The sequence below is a fragment of the Cylas formicarius genome, unplaced genomic scaffold, assembly GCF_029955315.1.
Source record: "Cylas formicarius isolate icCylForm1 unplaced genomic scaffold, icCylForm1.1 PGA_scaffold_4__25_contigs__length_36172078, whole genome shotgun sequence".
Taxonomy (NCBI): domain Eukaryota; kingdom Metazoa; phylum Arthropoda; class Insecta; order Coleoptera; family Brentidae; genus Cylas; species Cylas formicarius.
In genome coordinates, this window is record NW_026844334.1 from 28,135,801 (window position 1) to 28,148,422 (window position 12,622).

Here is a 12,622-nt window from a genome sequence, read left to right on the forward strand (position 1 = left end):
TGTGGACTTACGATGGCCATAGAAGTGTCTGCCGAAATAGTGCAGAAGGTGTGACACTGCGTTGGCATTGGCCTTCAGCGTCTAAAAGATTGAATGTAACGTAATGTAACCCTACTTCTGTGGGCCGCAGATCACACCAATTACAGGACAATACGTAATAAAACAATTACAATAGAGATTTAAAATACAAAATACTACGTGAAATGCGACATCTACACAAGAAAAGAGAAGGAAGAAGAAAAAAAGAGAAAAGGAAAAATACAATGGTAAGATTATTATGCTCGCACTACTTATAAACATTAGGGAGCTGATGGTGAACCATGACAGCATCTTTGTAGGAACAAATACTCATGTTGCGATAAACTGCGCCGAATGGAATCCATTATAGCTTGCTGAGAGCAGATAGATAAGACGTAAAGAGATACAAAAGCGGCTCACTAAAAATCAGCACGGAAAATTTTTGATTCAACATGGAGTAGTCAATGCGGTCAAAAGCCAAATACACTACATCAATCTGAATTTCCTTGTCGAGAGACTTTGCCGGCTCTACTAAGTTGGAAGTAGTAGATCGTCTGCTATAATGCAAAAATCAGTTTTTCAAAGACTTTAACAGTAATAGGTAGGATTGTAACTGGCTGATAATTTTAAAAATCAGGAATCACTCTTCAGATCGGGACACACCATAGCCAACATCCAGCATTCTGGTACATTGCAGCATTTTATAATCCGGTTAAAAATTTGAGCGCAATCACTGACAATAAAGCCCGTAACGAGCTGGAAGTACAAATTCGTATTAAGGTTATAACACTTTTAGAACTATAAACCCTACTAAACGATTCTGCAAGAGAATCAACGACAGGCTGAAAGGTGTCCACAGTTTCATTATTAAATTCAAGTCAAATGGGTAACCTGGAAGTACTTATTTTAGGATCAGTAGCAACAGAATGCTTCCAATGCTTCCAATAATTATCGTAAGTCAATTTAGACTCAGATTTGATACTTCTTTTAATCCTACAGAATTCCTGATAATAGTATCGACTCAGCCTAAATTTTATGTGATAAAAGACACTGAATCTGCTCTTAGAAACTCAATGTGTATTCCAGAGATAAAAGCATCAAGAGTTCTTGTATGGTAGTTAAGTACAGTATTCAATTACCGCAATTTCTAAAATTAAGAAAAAGAATAACTGCTTAAAGTTAGTTAAGAAAATTTCAAGATCAATAAGTCTCACCTCGGGTGGGACATAAATTACATAAAAATGGGTTTGGGAAAATTGCATCCCAAATTCAATTTGTTAAACATATATTGTGTTTTTAGCTTTTAAGCAATTCTAAATTGGTTAAATCTTTGATGACATGGCGCGGACTTAATATTTGCATGAAAAAAAAAACTGGTTATCCATTAGCGCAATATATCAGTAAAAAACAACCGTGGTATGTCTGCGGCGATAATAGTGGATAGTCGTATAGTGCCTGATCGAAACACGCCGTTGGTAATAATATTTTTAAAGGTAACGTGTTTTTAGTGTTTATTGAACGTAATGCAAAAAAACATTGGCTTATCGGGCTTTTCCTTCACATCGAGTGCATTTAAATTGTATTACTAATGATATGTTCACCCAATACAAGTAAATTATGTGCTTTTAAGTAAATTATGAAGAAAGTTGGGTAGTTGAAGACAACCAAATAAGCTGATTATATTCAGAATATATATATATATATATATATATATATATATATATATATATATATATATATATATATATATATATATATATATATATATATATATATATATATATATATATATATATATATATATATATATATATATATATATATATATATATATATATATATATATATATATATATATATATATATATATATATATATATATATATATATATAAACACACATTTTAGTAATGTAGTATCAAACAACGCCTCGCATTATGAAGCTTTCTGTATTGCTTTGTGTATTTTTAATTGTAAGTAATTGTCGGCTGTGTGTTCTAAAGGAGTTTATGGTAAGTTCAAAATTGTGAGCTGAAGCTTTTTTGAAACGAGACGAAAATATACGGGAACCGTTATTTACAGAGACTGGCGTGAGTGCCTCCGAAAAAAACTACATTGTCAATAGACACAATGAGCTGAGGTTGTTGATAGCGAGAAATCAATTGCCCGGACAACCTAGGGGAATCAATTTAAAGCGGATGGTAAAGCAGCCAATTTTCATTAATTATAAGTGCAAATTTAGTCTGCTATCGACATATTTTTAAAAATGTTAAATAGACAATGGGAATGGAAATTATTTAAATTTTAAATCAAAAATAAAATAAATTTAAAATTTAAATGGTTGTTAAGAGATTTCTATGCATTCTCGGATTTTTATCTGGTATGAGAACTGATTACAATGCAAAGAAATTTAGTTTGACCGAATAAAATTTGTTAACCGGTTTAATTATTATTTTCGCCAACAACCATTGCACTAGATCCAAACGATATTCTGGTTAGTTGCTACTCTCAAGATAAATTCAGATATATTAAAATTCCGGAATTTGGAATCAAAATAACTTAATCTTAATTAAAAAGTACTTGCCTGGAACATATTATTCTTGAATTTATGAATGTCATGGAAAATATATTTATGGAAGCTTTTGAGAAGGAAGCTCTCGATACTTTCGATCTAAAACCAAAACTAAGTTGTTGATATTTGGGGATACTGCCATTTAGATGTACGTTTAACCATTAACTTAGACATTGATAATAATCTCCTATCCTTAGATATTTTTAATAATAGAAAATCAGACCAAACATTCGATCATTCATCACCATCCGGCCTATAAGTCATCGGTTATCAACTCTGCTGCTTACATCCCCTTGAAACTATTTCAACCCCATTCACCAGAACCAAAATCAAAACACCAAACAGTTTTTCTCTCAAATAATTTCCATATTTAATATATTAAGCGTTCTATAACAAAATACACTTCAGCACAACCTCCCAAATAAGATGAGCCCGAAAGATGCCCTTTGCCTGCCACTGCGGTCCTTCCTATCTTTTAAAATATTACTGACTGATATTATACTGATAAAAGTTCTTTAGAAACATAATATTTTAACTAAATTTAACGCATCGAGCACAAAATTCAAAAACAGAACGAAAAATACAAATCAACATATCATTAATAACCAAAGCATGAGGAATCCAGATTAGTAAATAGTACTAATTGGGTATTTTTTGAAGTTGTACATTCTTCCCTTACATTTTCTTTTAAAATGTTATTGGAAGTGCTCACTACTGTTCATTGTTAATGGGGGTATTTTACAGTATCTACTTCCGACATTTGGCTTGCCATAATAGCATATTATGCAACAAGTTTGATAAACGCCATTTTAGTTACAGGTTTTCACGAGCGGAACACAGCAGAGCGTATGCTCAATAAATTCGTGACTGAATTTTATCAACGCGTTGCATGCTATGCTCTTCTAGTTTTAAGGTACATTTTTGCAAAAGAGCGGATACATTCACTAAGTGACGTTTGACTTGACGGTCAGAGTTACCATTCTTGAATGTTAGGAAATAGAAATGTTCTGAGAAGAGAGCCATTCTTGGAAATTTTCTGTATAACTTTCCAGGGAGTTGTTATGAATTATAGAAGTGGAGAATAAAGCCAAGATTGTCTCTTACGATATTTTTACTACTAAATTAATAAACTTAATTACTGACCTGAATCAACTGTGTAATATATCAATGATGATTTTGAAGAGGCTCCCATTTTATTAGAGTTTATATTAAATACCAATATTGGAACGTCTACCATAATGAAATGTAATGGTGGCACAACTAGTATCACTAGTCTCCGTTCTGGTTCCATTGATCCAACATCCAAGATCGTAGAATAATAAATATATTATGGGTTTTTGATAAAATTCTCGATGTGCTGTTGCGAAATTTGGATATGGAATCTTTTCCCCGTTTGTCATTAATGTTTTCCGTTTTCAAGAATACCGGTTTTTAGTTTCCAGAGCATTTTTCAATTGAATTAAAATCCTTCTTAGTAAAATTTTTCCTATTTTCACTGCATCCGATCGCTCCCAAACCAGTGATTAATATACCGGATATACAATTTTTAAGACACTTTTTCAGTTTCAACAAAATTACTACTAATTAAACAAAACTAACAAATTCAATCTGATTTCACGATTAGAAGTTTTATAAAACGTTGGCAGCTTTTTTTGCTTAGATTTGACAAACGTATTTGACAAGTGAAATATCAGGTTGACTTTGTGGAACCATAATGTAATAAAACTTGAAGCGCTGTTTTTTATTTTGAGTTAGTTTTAAGGTACATTTTTGCAAAAGAGCGGATACATTCACTAAGTGACGTTTGACTTGACGGTCAGAGTTACCATTCTTGAATGTTAGGAAATAGAAATGTTCTTAAAAGAGAGCCATTCTTGAAATTTTTCTGTACAACTTTCCAGGGAGTTGTTATGAATTATAGAAGTGGAGAATAAAGGCAAGATTGTCTCTTACGATATTTTTACTACTAAATTAATAAACTTAATTACTAACTTGAATCAACTGTGTATTATATCGATGATGATTTTGAAGAGGCTCCCATTTTATTAGAGTTTATATTAAATACCAATGTTGGAACGTCTACCATAATGAAATGTAATGGTGGCACAACTTGTATCACTAGTCTCCGTTCTGGTTCCATAGATCCAACATCCAAGATCGTAGAATAATAAATATATTATGGGCTTTTGATAAAATTCTCGATGTGCTGTTGCGAAATTTGGATATGGAATCTTTTCCCCGTTTGTCATTAATGTTTTCCGTTTTCAAGAATACCGGTTTTTAGTTTCCAGAGGATTTTTCAATTGAATTAAAATCCTTCTGAGTAAAATTTTTCCTATTTTCACTGCATCCAATTGCTCCCAAACCAGTGATTAATATACCGGATATATCCGAAGTTGTTATGGAAACTGTCGTGTTAAACTGACACTTTTTCAGTTTCAACAAAATTACTACTAATTAAACAAAACTAACAAATTCAATCTGATTTCACGATTAGAGGTTTTATAAAACGTTGGCAGCTTTTTTTTGATTAGATTTGACAAACGTATTTGACAAGTGAAATATTAGATTGACTTTGTGGAACCATAATGTAATAAAACTTGAAGCGCTGTTTTTTATTTTGGGATAACGAATAGTAGCATTCCAATTATGTCACAAGTCCATTTATAAACTATAGATAATTTTGTTTACTTTTTTTTAGTACTGGGACAACAATATAGCTAACGCTGCGCAGAACATAGCAAACACCTGCGTATACGGACACGTTGCTGTCCACGATCGTAAGTTTCAATGTAACAAAACTGTATAAATAAATTTTCTAAATCTTCATAATATGAATTTATTTTAATTTCAATTCTTTATAGAATTTCGTTTTTGTTGTTTCTGGTTGTTATTATTATTGAAGTTAACTGTGCATAGCGTAGCAGTAGATCTAAAGTCAACATTGTCCATCATATGATTTATTAAGTCTAAATGAATAAAACGTACCAAAAACGTTCATATTTTGTACCTTCTTACCTGAAAGCAGTATTAATATTTTTATAGTCAGATTAAATTTATACAGGCTGAGATTTCTTATATTATAATTGATGTTATCTAGGTGGTCAGTCGGTCAGAATATTTACGCAAAATTCAATCCATACTACGAGAAAGGTGCTAACTGGACCCGTGCGATTGAGGCCTGGTGGAGCGAGCATGTTTCTTACAAGTATCCAGCCGGATTTTCAGAAAAAACTGAACACTATACACAGGTAATTTCAGAAATGGGAAGAATCCAAAATCTTGGCCCCAGTGGTGGCAGATCTGGCACTGGCATGTTATATGTATATAAAACTCAATTTTGAGTACACAAAGATTTAAATTAATAATGAAGTACTACTTTAAGACAAATCTAACGTGAAGGGGGGATTTTCTCCAGGCATGAACCCATTTTTTATTCAAGACAACATAATATTTTATAGCCGCATTGAAATGTCATTCATATTTTAATTTAACTTTGGTCACCTTAAATTTCTAACATCTGTTCGGTCTAAAAGAGATATTTTAACCAAATATTATGGAAACAAAATGCTTGGAAAATAGATATCGCACAAATGTTGTTCACATGAAAAAATAATATTTTTTTTAGAAATATGTATTCAAAAAAGAAATTGTTTATGTTTAAATCATTCTATATAGACCTCATCCGTGTAACGCGTGATGGATGGTCAACAGAACGTTAAGCGTTTGCGGAGAACTGAAAACAGATTGTTTTTGAAAATTCAGGTGCTTAGGTTTCCGAGTCTGTCCTATCGAACATACTGACATAATGGCAACATCTTTATATCAAATTACATTTGCTTTCTTTTGATTATTTTTTCCTGATACTTTTATAACCTCGACAAGAGTGTATTTTATTGAGAAACTTTAAATTTGAAAGTATAGACAAATGTTCTTTGAACAAAAAACAGAATCATTCTTTCGCTTGCAGGGTATCCAAAATTTACCGATCGATTAATCCATTTTCAAAGCCTCAGATATCCGTTTATTCCAATATGAACTGCATGATGTGATGCATAATTTAATTCTATCGAATGGCTAAGCGTTTCCCTAAACCCATTTTCTCCATTTCATATTTGCTGTCAGAAGTTGAGTTCTCTCAAATGGACTTTGATTCTGGTTTGGTATATTTTTGATTTCATTTAAGTTAAAGAACGGAAAAGAGACCCTGGAACTATCACTTCGATCACCTGATTTGGGGCCATCGCATCTTTAACTCTGTATATGTAATTTTTAAATGCTGTAACAAAATTGGCAACACAGCACATTGTTGTGACAATTAGTTTGTCACAAACAGGTATAGAAAATTTTATTTCCTCGTCCTCATTTCAACGGTTTCTTGTTATTCTATTTTAATGTGATGCTTGGCAGATACTGAAAAATAATTTAATTTTATCATTGCAAACGTCAAAAAATCACTTTAATTAGCACAATGAAAACATACCAGAAACAAGAAATTAAGAATGAAAGTAAATAAAGTACAAAATTCTAATATGCCTCTGTCGATTAAGTGTCTGTGAATTTAAAGCAGGGAAAGCATGGCTCATATAGCTTATTTTAGGTTGTATAGGCATAGAGTACCATAGATAGTCCTTTGAGACTACCAAGTTGAAGAAGACCGAAGAGCTTCAAGTCTGGCGATCTAGAAGGCCAGTTCCATCGTTCCTTACCTCCTTTGATGCAAACAAAACCAAAAACGGGACCAAAAACATGTCACACTTGACAAAACAAGAAAACAGTTGAAACTAAGTGTAGGGAAAGGCTTAGTAAATCGACCTACAATTATCAATTATGTAAAAACTTTTTTTTAAATAGGTAGGTATATTATTTTGAATTATAAAGGTAATATGCAATGGTGGTCGACTTAGTAGTTAGATTTTCGAAACAATCGCCACAATTCTTAAACATAATTGCTGAAAGTCTGATTTTAAAACTTGCTTTTATGATGTACTACTCCATATTTATTAAAATATATTAAATTAAGCAATGAAAACAATAAACTATCCAATTCTAATCGGAATTCAATAAATGGACATAACAATAATGTTTCTATTTAAAAAAAAAATAATGAAAGAAAATTTGTGAAAGTGATCGATTGTGGCTCAACACTTAGGACAACTTAAATTTTCACACACTCACCACGTTCATGGTGAGTGTGTGAAAATTGAACATGGTGATAAATAACGTTTTGGTCATTTTTTTGTTTTACTTTAGAATCTTTAATTTTTAAACAACCTGTATACTACAGAATAAATTTATGTAAATAAATCTACAGCAAAAAATTTCATTCTTTTGTTAGTTGAAATTGCAACTAAATTAAACTTTAAGAGAAATACTAGATAGGTATGGGAACGTATTACACAAAAATAATCAAAAGAAAACCGTGAATATAAAAATGTAATAAAATACGCCTTGTGAGGCAATGATGTTGCCAGATGTTTTTTTTTAGGAGCGGATAATCCAAATCATTTTATTTCGATAAAGCAGACTGAAAAATCCAAATACCCAAATTTTTAAAATGTATTTAAATCAATTTTATTTATTTATTTGTATGACTTGTTGCTTGTATCTCTTTTATTCTCTAGTTGATGATTCTTTTCTTTTTATGGCGGTTAGGTATTTATTATTTACATTTTATCGTATTTCAGCTGGTTTGGGATAACACCATGTATGTCGGATGCGGTTACGCTCATTTTCCTATAGATGGGCAGTACAAATTCGAAAAGTTTTATGTCTGCAACTATGGTCCGGCGTAAGTGTCTTAATTGGTATTAAGATTGGGGAGGGTGTTGAAGTCATATGGAGGACTCCTGTTTGTGATACTAACCAGGAAACCGTTATTAAAATCACTATCACTCCAAAAAAAGGATGGACTGGGGAATTGCATAATATTTTGTTTACTAAGTCTAAGGAATCTAATTCCCGGACAATGGGTTTTCGTATTCTTCTGTTTACCGAAAAGTTGACGATGATACATTGATAAATTTCTAATTCACTAGTCATTAATACGACCCAAAATGGCGTTTATTAACTTCCGAAAGCTTATTTACAAGAAGTCATTTTTCTCAAATAAAACTATACCAATAGATAACAAGCTGACTTAAACAAGTCTAGGAAATCATTAATAAATTAATCGAGCTCAATGAAAAAAATAGCATAAAATTACTAACAAAAGTTCCCTTATAATTTGTGCAAGTCCGAAGTATATGATTTCTTTTGAACTACAATATATAACTTGAAACAGCCAATTTTGATTTGGCTACAATTATATTTGACTTGAAGAAAAGTATTTTTTCCATTTTGAATAGCCCAGCATTTACACTGCCTTTTTTTAGGGGAAATTTTCCCAGAGCGCCATATCAAACTGGAAATTCCGGATGTGAGAATCTATGTTGAGCCGTATTTGATAAAAATATGTTGATTGTAATATATTTTATAAAACCTTATTTATTTGTTTGGCTTTCTGTTATTTTGCCAGATTCTTAGTTAATTTTTTTTAAAGGAACAAGCACGTAATAGTATATTATGCAACAAGTGCGGTAAACGGCATTTGACTCGCGAGTTTATTTGACACGAACCGGATAGAATATCGTTAAAAGTCAATGCGAAAGGACATCGAATAGGATTGAAGCGAGTACAGCGGTTGGCAACCAGCAGACGGCAGGTGTCGACAAAGAGCAAGTAGGTCCATTCCATTTTCCAAAAATTCCATGTTACTCTCGAATATTTTCAATTTATTAGTTAGTTTTTACTAGTTTGTCATTCGGATTTGTACGTGCGCAGTATTAAACTTCGAGAAAAATGACGGAAGCTAACTAATTGGTAACCGCGAATTCTCACATAAATAAAAGAGGTCTTCTAAAAGCAAGGCTAACAAAATTCAAGTCGCGAATTTCCCAATTTGAGCAACATGGCAGAGCTTTGTCCGAATTAAAATTATGCGTAACAAAGATCGAGGAAACATGATAAGAGTTCGATAAAATTCAATGCTAGATGCTTCGCAAGTCAACGAACGCGATGTATATGAAGAAAACTATTTCAAGGTAGTTTCTAAAGCTTATACAATGACAGAGTCGCTAGAAAAGCTTGCGAGGGCAAACAGACAAACCGAAATCCGAATTCAATAAACAAGCAATTCCTAATTTACCAACAATGCATGTTCCATTTTTTTTGGATTCTTACGAGTGTTGGATACCATTTTTCAAAATATATGAGTCCGTCATACTCAATAGAATTGACCTGTCACAGGTTCAAAAATGCTACTATTTGCAGCCATATTTAAAAGGTGAGGCAGCGCAACTCTTACACTCATTAGAGCTAAGCGAAACTAATTATGATGTCGCGACTGAAATTTTAAAAGAGTGTTTTGAGCACAAAAAAATGTTTAATCATAATCATATATTCCTAGGGATACGATTCAGCGAAATACTCGCGCGCTACAAAATTTAAATGAACTGAAAAATCATTGGGACATACCAAAACTATTTGTTACAATAAGCAAATTAGATAATCAAACTCGCAAAGAGTGGAAAGCTTCCACTACCAAGATAACAAGCCCGAAGCTAGAAGATTTATTAAATTATAAAATTTTATTAAATTATAAAATTTATAAAATAAATAGACAATAAATCTGCTAGCAAGGACAAAACGCATTCTCACGTTGTAACTAATAACGAAAACCATTCAACCCAATCTAAATTTAAATTCAGATGCTCTTTTTGTAAACAGGACAGGCATGTCACATATAGGTGTCGGAAATTGCTTGCTATGTCTTTTATTCTCTAGGAAAAAGGTTATGCGAATTAAAAAGGACTCAAATATGCACAAACTGCTTGCAAATCGGCCACAAAGCGGATGATTCCAAGGTAAGGACATGTCAAATTTGCAATAAACACCATAACATGATCCTGACTTTAAACTCGAAATCAAAATAAATGAAAATGTAAAAAACAACGATTCAAAAATGGATAATATAAGCGAAGACAAAACGGTCGCCTTGACATCCAATTTTTATTATTTATTTATATTTATTTTCTAGACCGCGACAATAAATTTATTTCCTGTTGGGCGCTATTAGATTCAGGAAGTCCATTTAACTTTTGTAAGAAAGAATTTTTTGAGCGATTTAAGTTACCAGGGAAACGTTTGGACTTATCAATTTCAGGTATAAACGACTCGATCTCCAACATCTGTTTTCAAGTGGATACGCGGTTAATTTCTACTGACTTTTTAAATTATAGTCAAATAAAACTAGGAAAGAAAAATCCCGTTTTGCAAAATACAAAACTTGGATGGGTGTTAGCTGGTCCAATGAAATGTAACGGTTTGACAATAAATCGAATAGTAAACGTTTTCTTAATATTGACAAGTTAAGTCGACAAATTGAAAAGTTTTGGCAACTCGAAAACGTCGATATTCCACATTCAAAATTGTCTAACGCTCAGCATATTTCCTTTTTACAGGAGTATGAAAAAATGGAGTATGAAAAAATGACTCGTTTAAATGAAAGGAAAATAAATGAACCAGCCTTGTCATATTATATTCCGCATCATGTAGTTTTTAAGGATCAATGTTGCACCTCCCGCAACAGGCGTAAGTTTAAATGAAGTAATGAAATTAGGACCGAAACTGCAGAGTGATTTATTTGATATTATTGTCCGAATGCGTACTCACAAGACAGCTCTCTCGGCAGGCATCGAGAAAATGTATCGGATGCAAAGAATTATTTGGCGCGATACTATTACATATGGACTAAAAGGTTCAAGTTTTTTAGCAACGCGTACACTTAATGAAATCGGGGGAAAACTGATGCAGAAATTCGTAAAATCATAATAGAAGATTTTTATATTGACGATCTTATTTCGGGCGCAGATAATGTTTCTGACGCGATAAAACTTAAGCAAAATGTTTCGGCTACCTTGTTAAAATCAGGTTTTAATTTAAGTAAGTGGAGATCGAATGATCTAAGTGTTTTAGAAAACGATAATTTGAACACAAATTCAGAATTTTGCATAAGGAGCAGCGAGGAGACCAAGACTCTAGGGGTTGTTTGGGATCCGATTAGTTTGTAATGTTTTTAATTTATCTATTAAAGCTGATCCTATTACAAAGCGAAGTATACTTGCCCTCGTTGAATGACATAAAGATTGATCGCAAAATATTTATACCGGACTGTACTAAAATTACTTTACACGGTATCTGCGATTCATCCATGCTCGCGTACAGCAGACACAGGCGAATTTTCCTCAAAAGCTGACCAGAAGTCAGAAACTCCAACTTAAAAATCTTGAGTTAAATCCATTACATTTCAGTAATCTAGTTACTATAAATAAACAAACTTTTGTTTTGATTCGTGTTGCTACGCGCCATATTGTTATTGAAACTTGAAAGTTTATTAATTTGTATTCATTTAATCAGATTGCATCAGTGTATATTTAACCATTTTTGCGAAAGTTGGTGATTGAAAAATAATAAAATTATAGTGCGGAGCCTATTGCTAGTGGTAAGTACAAGCATATAATTATTATTATCTATGCAATTAATATCATCTATGAATTGTTTTAATGTCACAATGGCGTCACTTCTTAAAATACATAAATATTTCGTTTTCTTTGGACAAAAAGTACATTTCCCCGCGTTTCCCATCTTCAAATTAGCATTGAACTTTTTTTATTTAATATGTATTTAATATATCCTTAAAAAGACATATTTTCTTATTATGCGATAATTTGCGATCTTAAAGGGTATCTATTTTTTAAGAAGTGCTGTCAGTGCTGGTATATATTTTTAATTTTGGTAAAATTTACTATTGTAGGGTTTTTGAACATGCAAAATTCTAAAATGCCAATCGCAATGTTGCCCGATTTACAGCTTTTACGTGACACGTCATCATTTTGTTATTTTAATGCCATTATTGTTGTATGAATTGCGCATGTCCAATTCAGTAATTCGTAATTTTAAAATTTTGTTTTTATTATTAAGCTTCGCAACACCG

The 12,622-nt window shown here is 32.1% G+C and overlaps 1 protein-coding gene across 6 annotated transcripts; it reads left to right on the forward strand.

Moving 5' to 3' along the window:
* Nucleotides 1-1,441: 1,441 nt before the first annotated feature.
* LOC132701312 (uncharacterized) lies at nucleotides 1,442-9,090 on the forward strand. Of its 6 annotated transcripts, none has more exons than XR_009618761.1 (7): nucleotides 1,890-2,029; nucleotides 2,100-2,218; nucleotides 5,291-5,369; nucleotides 5,690-5,840; nucleotides 7,180-7,443; nucleotides 8,277-8,380; nucleotides 8,964-9,090. XR_009618761.1 is itself a non-coding variant. In XM_060669118.1 (5 exons), the coding sequence occupies exons 2-5, from the start codon at nucleotides 1,955-1,957 to the stop codon at nucleotides 8,329-8,331; spliced, it is 360 nt and encodes a 119-aa protein (XP_060525101.1). In that variant the 5' UTR covers nucleotides 1,572-1,668; nucleotides 1,926-1,954; the 3' UTR covers nucleotides 8,332-8,957. The 6 variants fall into 6 exon arrangements, 2 of the variants coding, with proteins under 2 accessions (XP_060525101.1, XP_060525100.1); XR_009618760.1 differs by having other exon boundaries at nucleotides 1,897-2,029; nucleotides 7,190-7,443; XR_009618762.1 differs by lacking the exons at nucleotides 1,890-2,029; nucleotides 2,100-2,218 and adding an exon at nucleotides 1,442-1,511 and having other exon boundaries at nucleotides 7,190-7,443.
* Nucleotides 9,091-12,622: the final 3,532 nt, after the last annotated feature.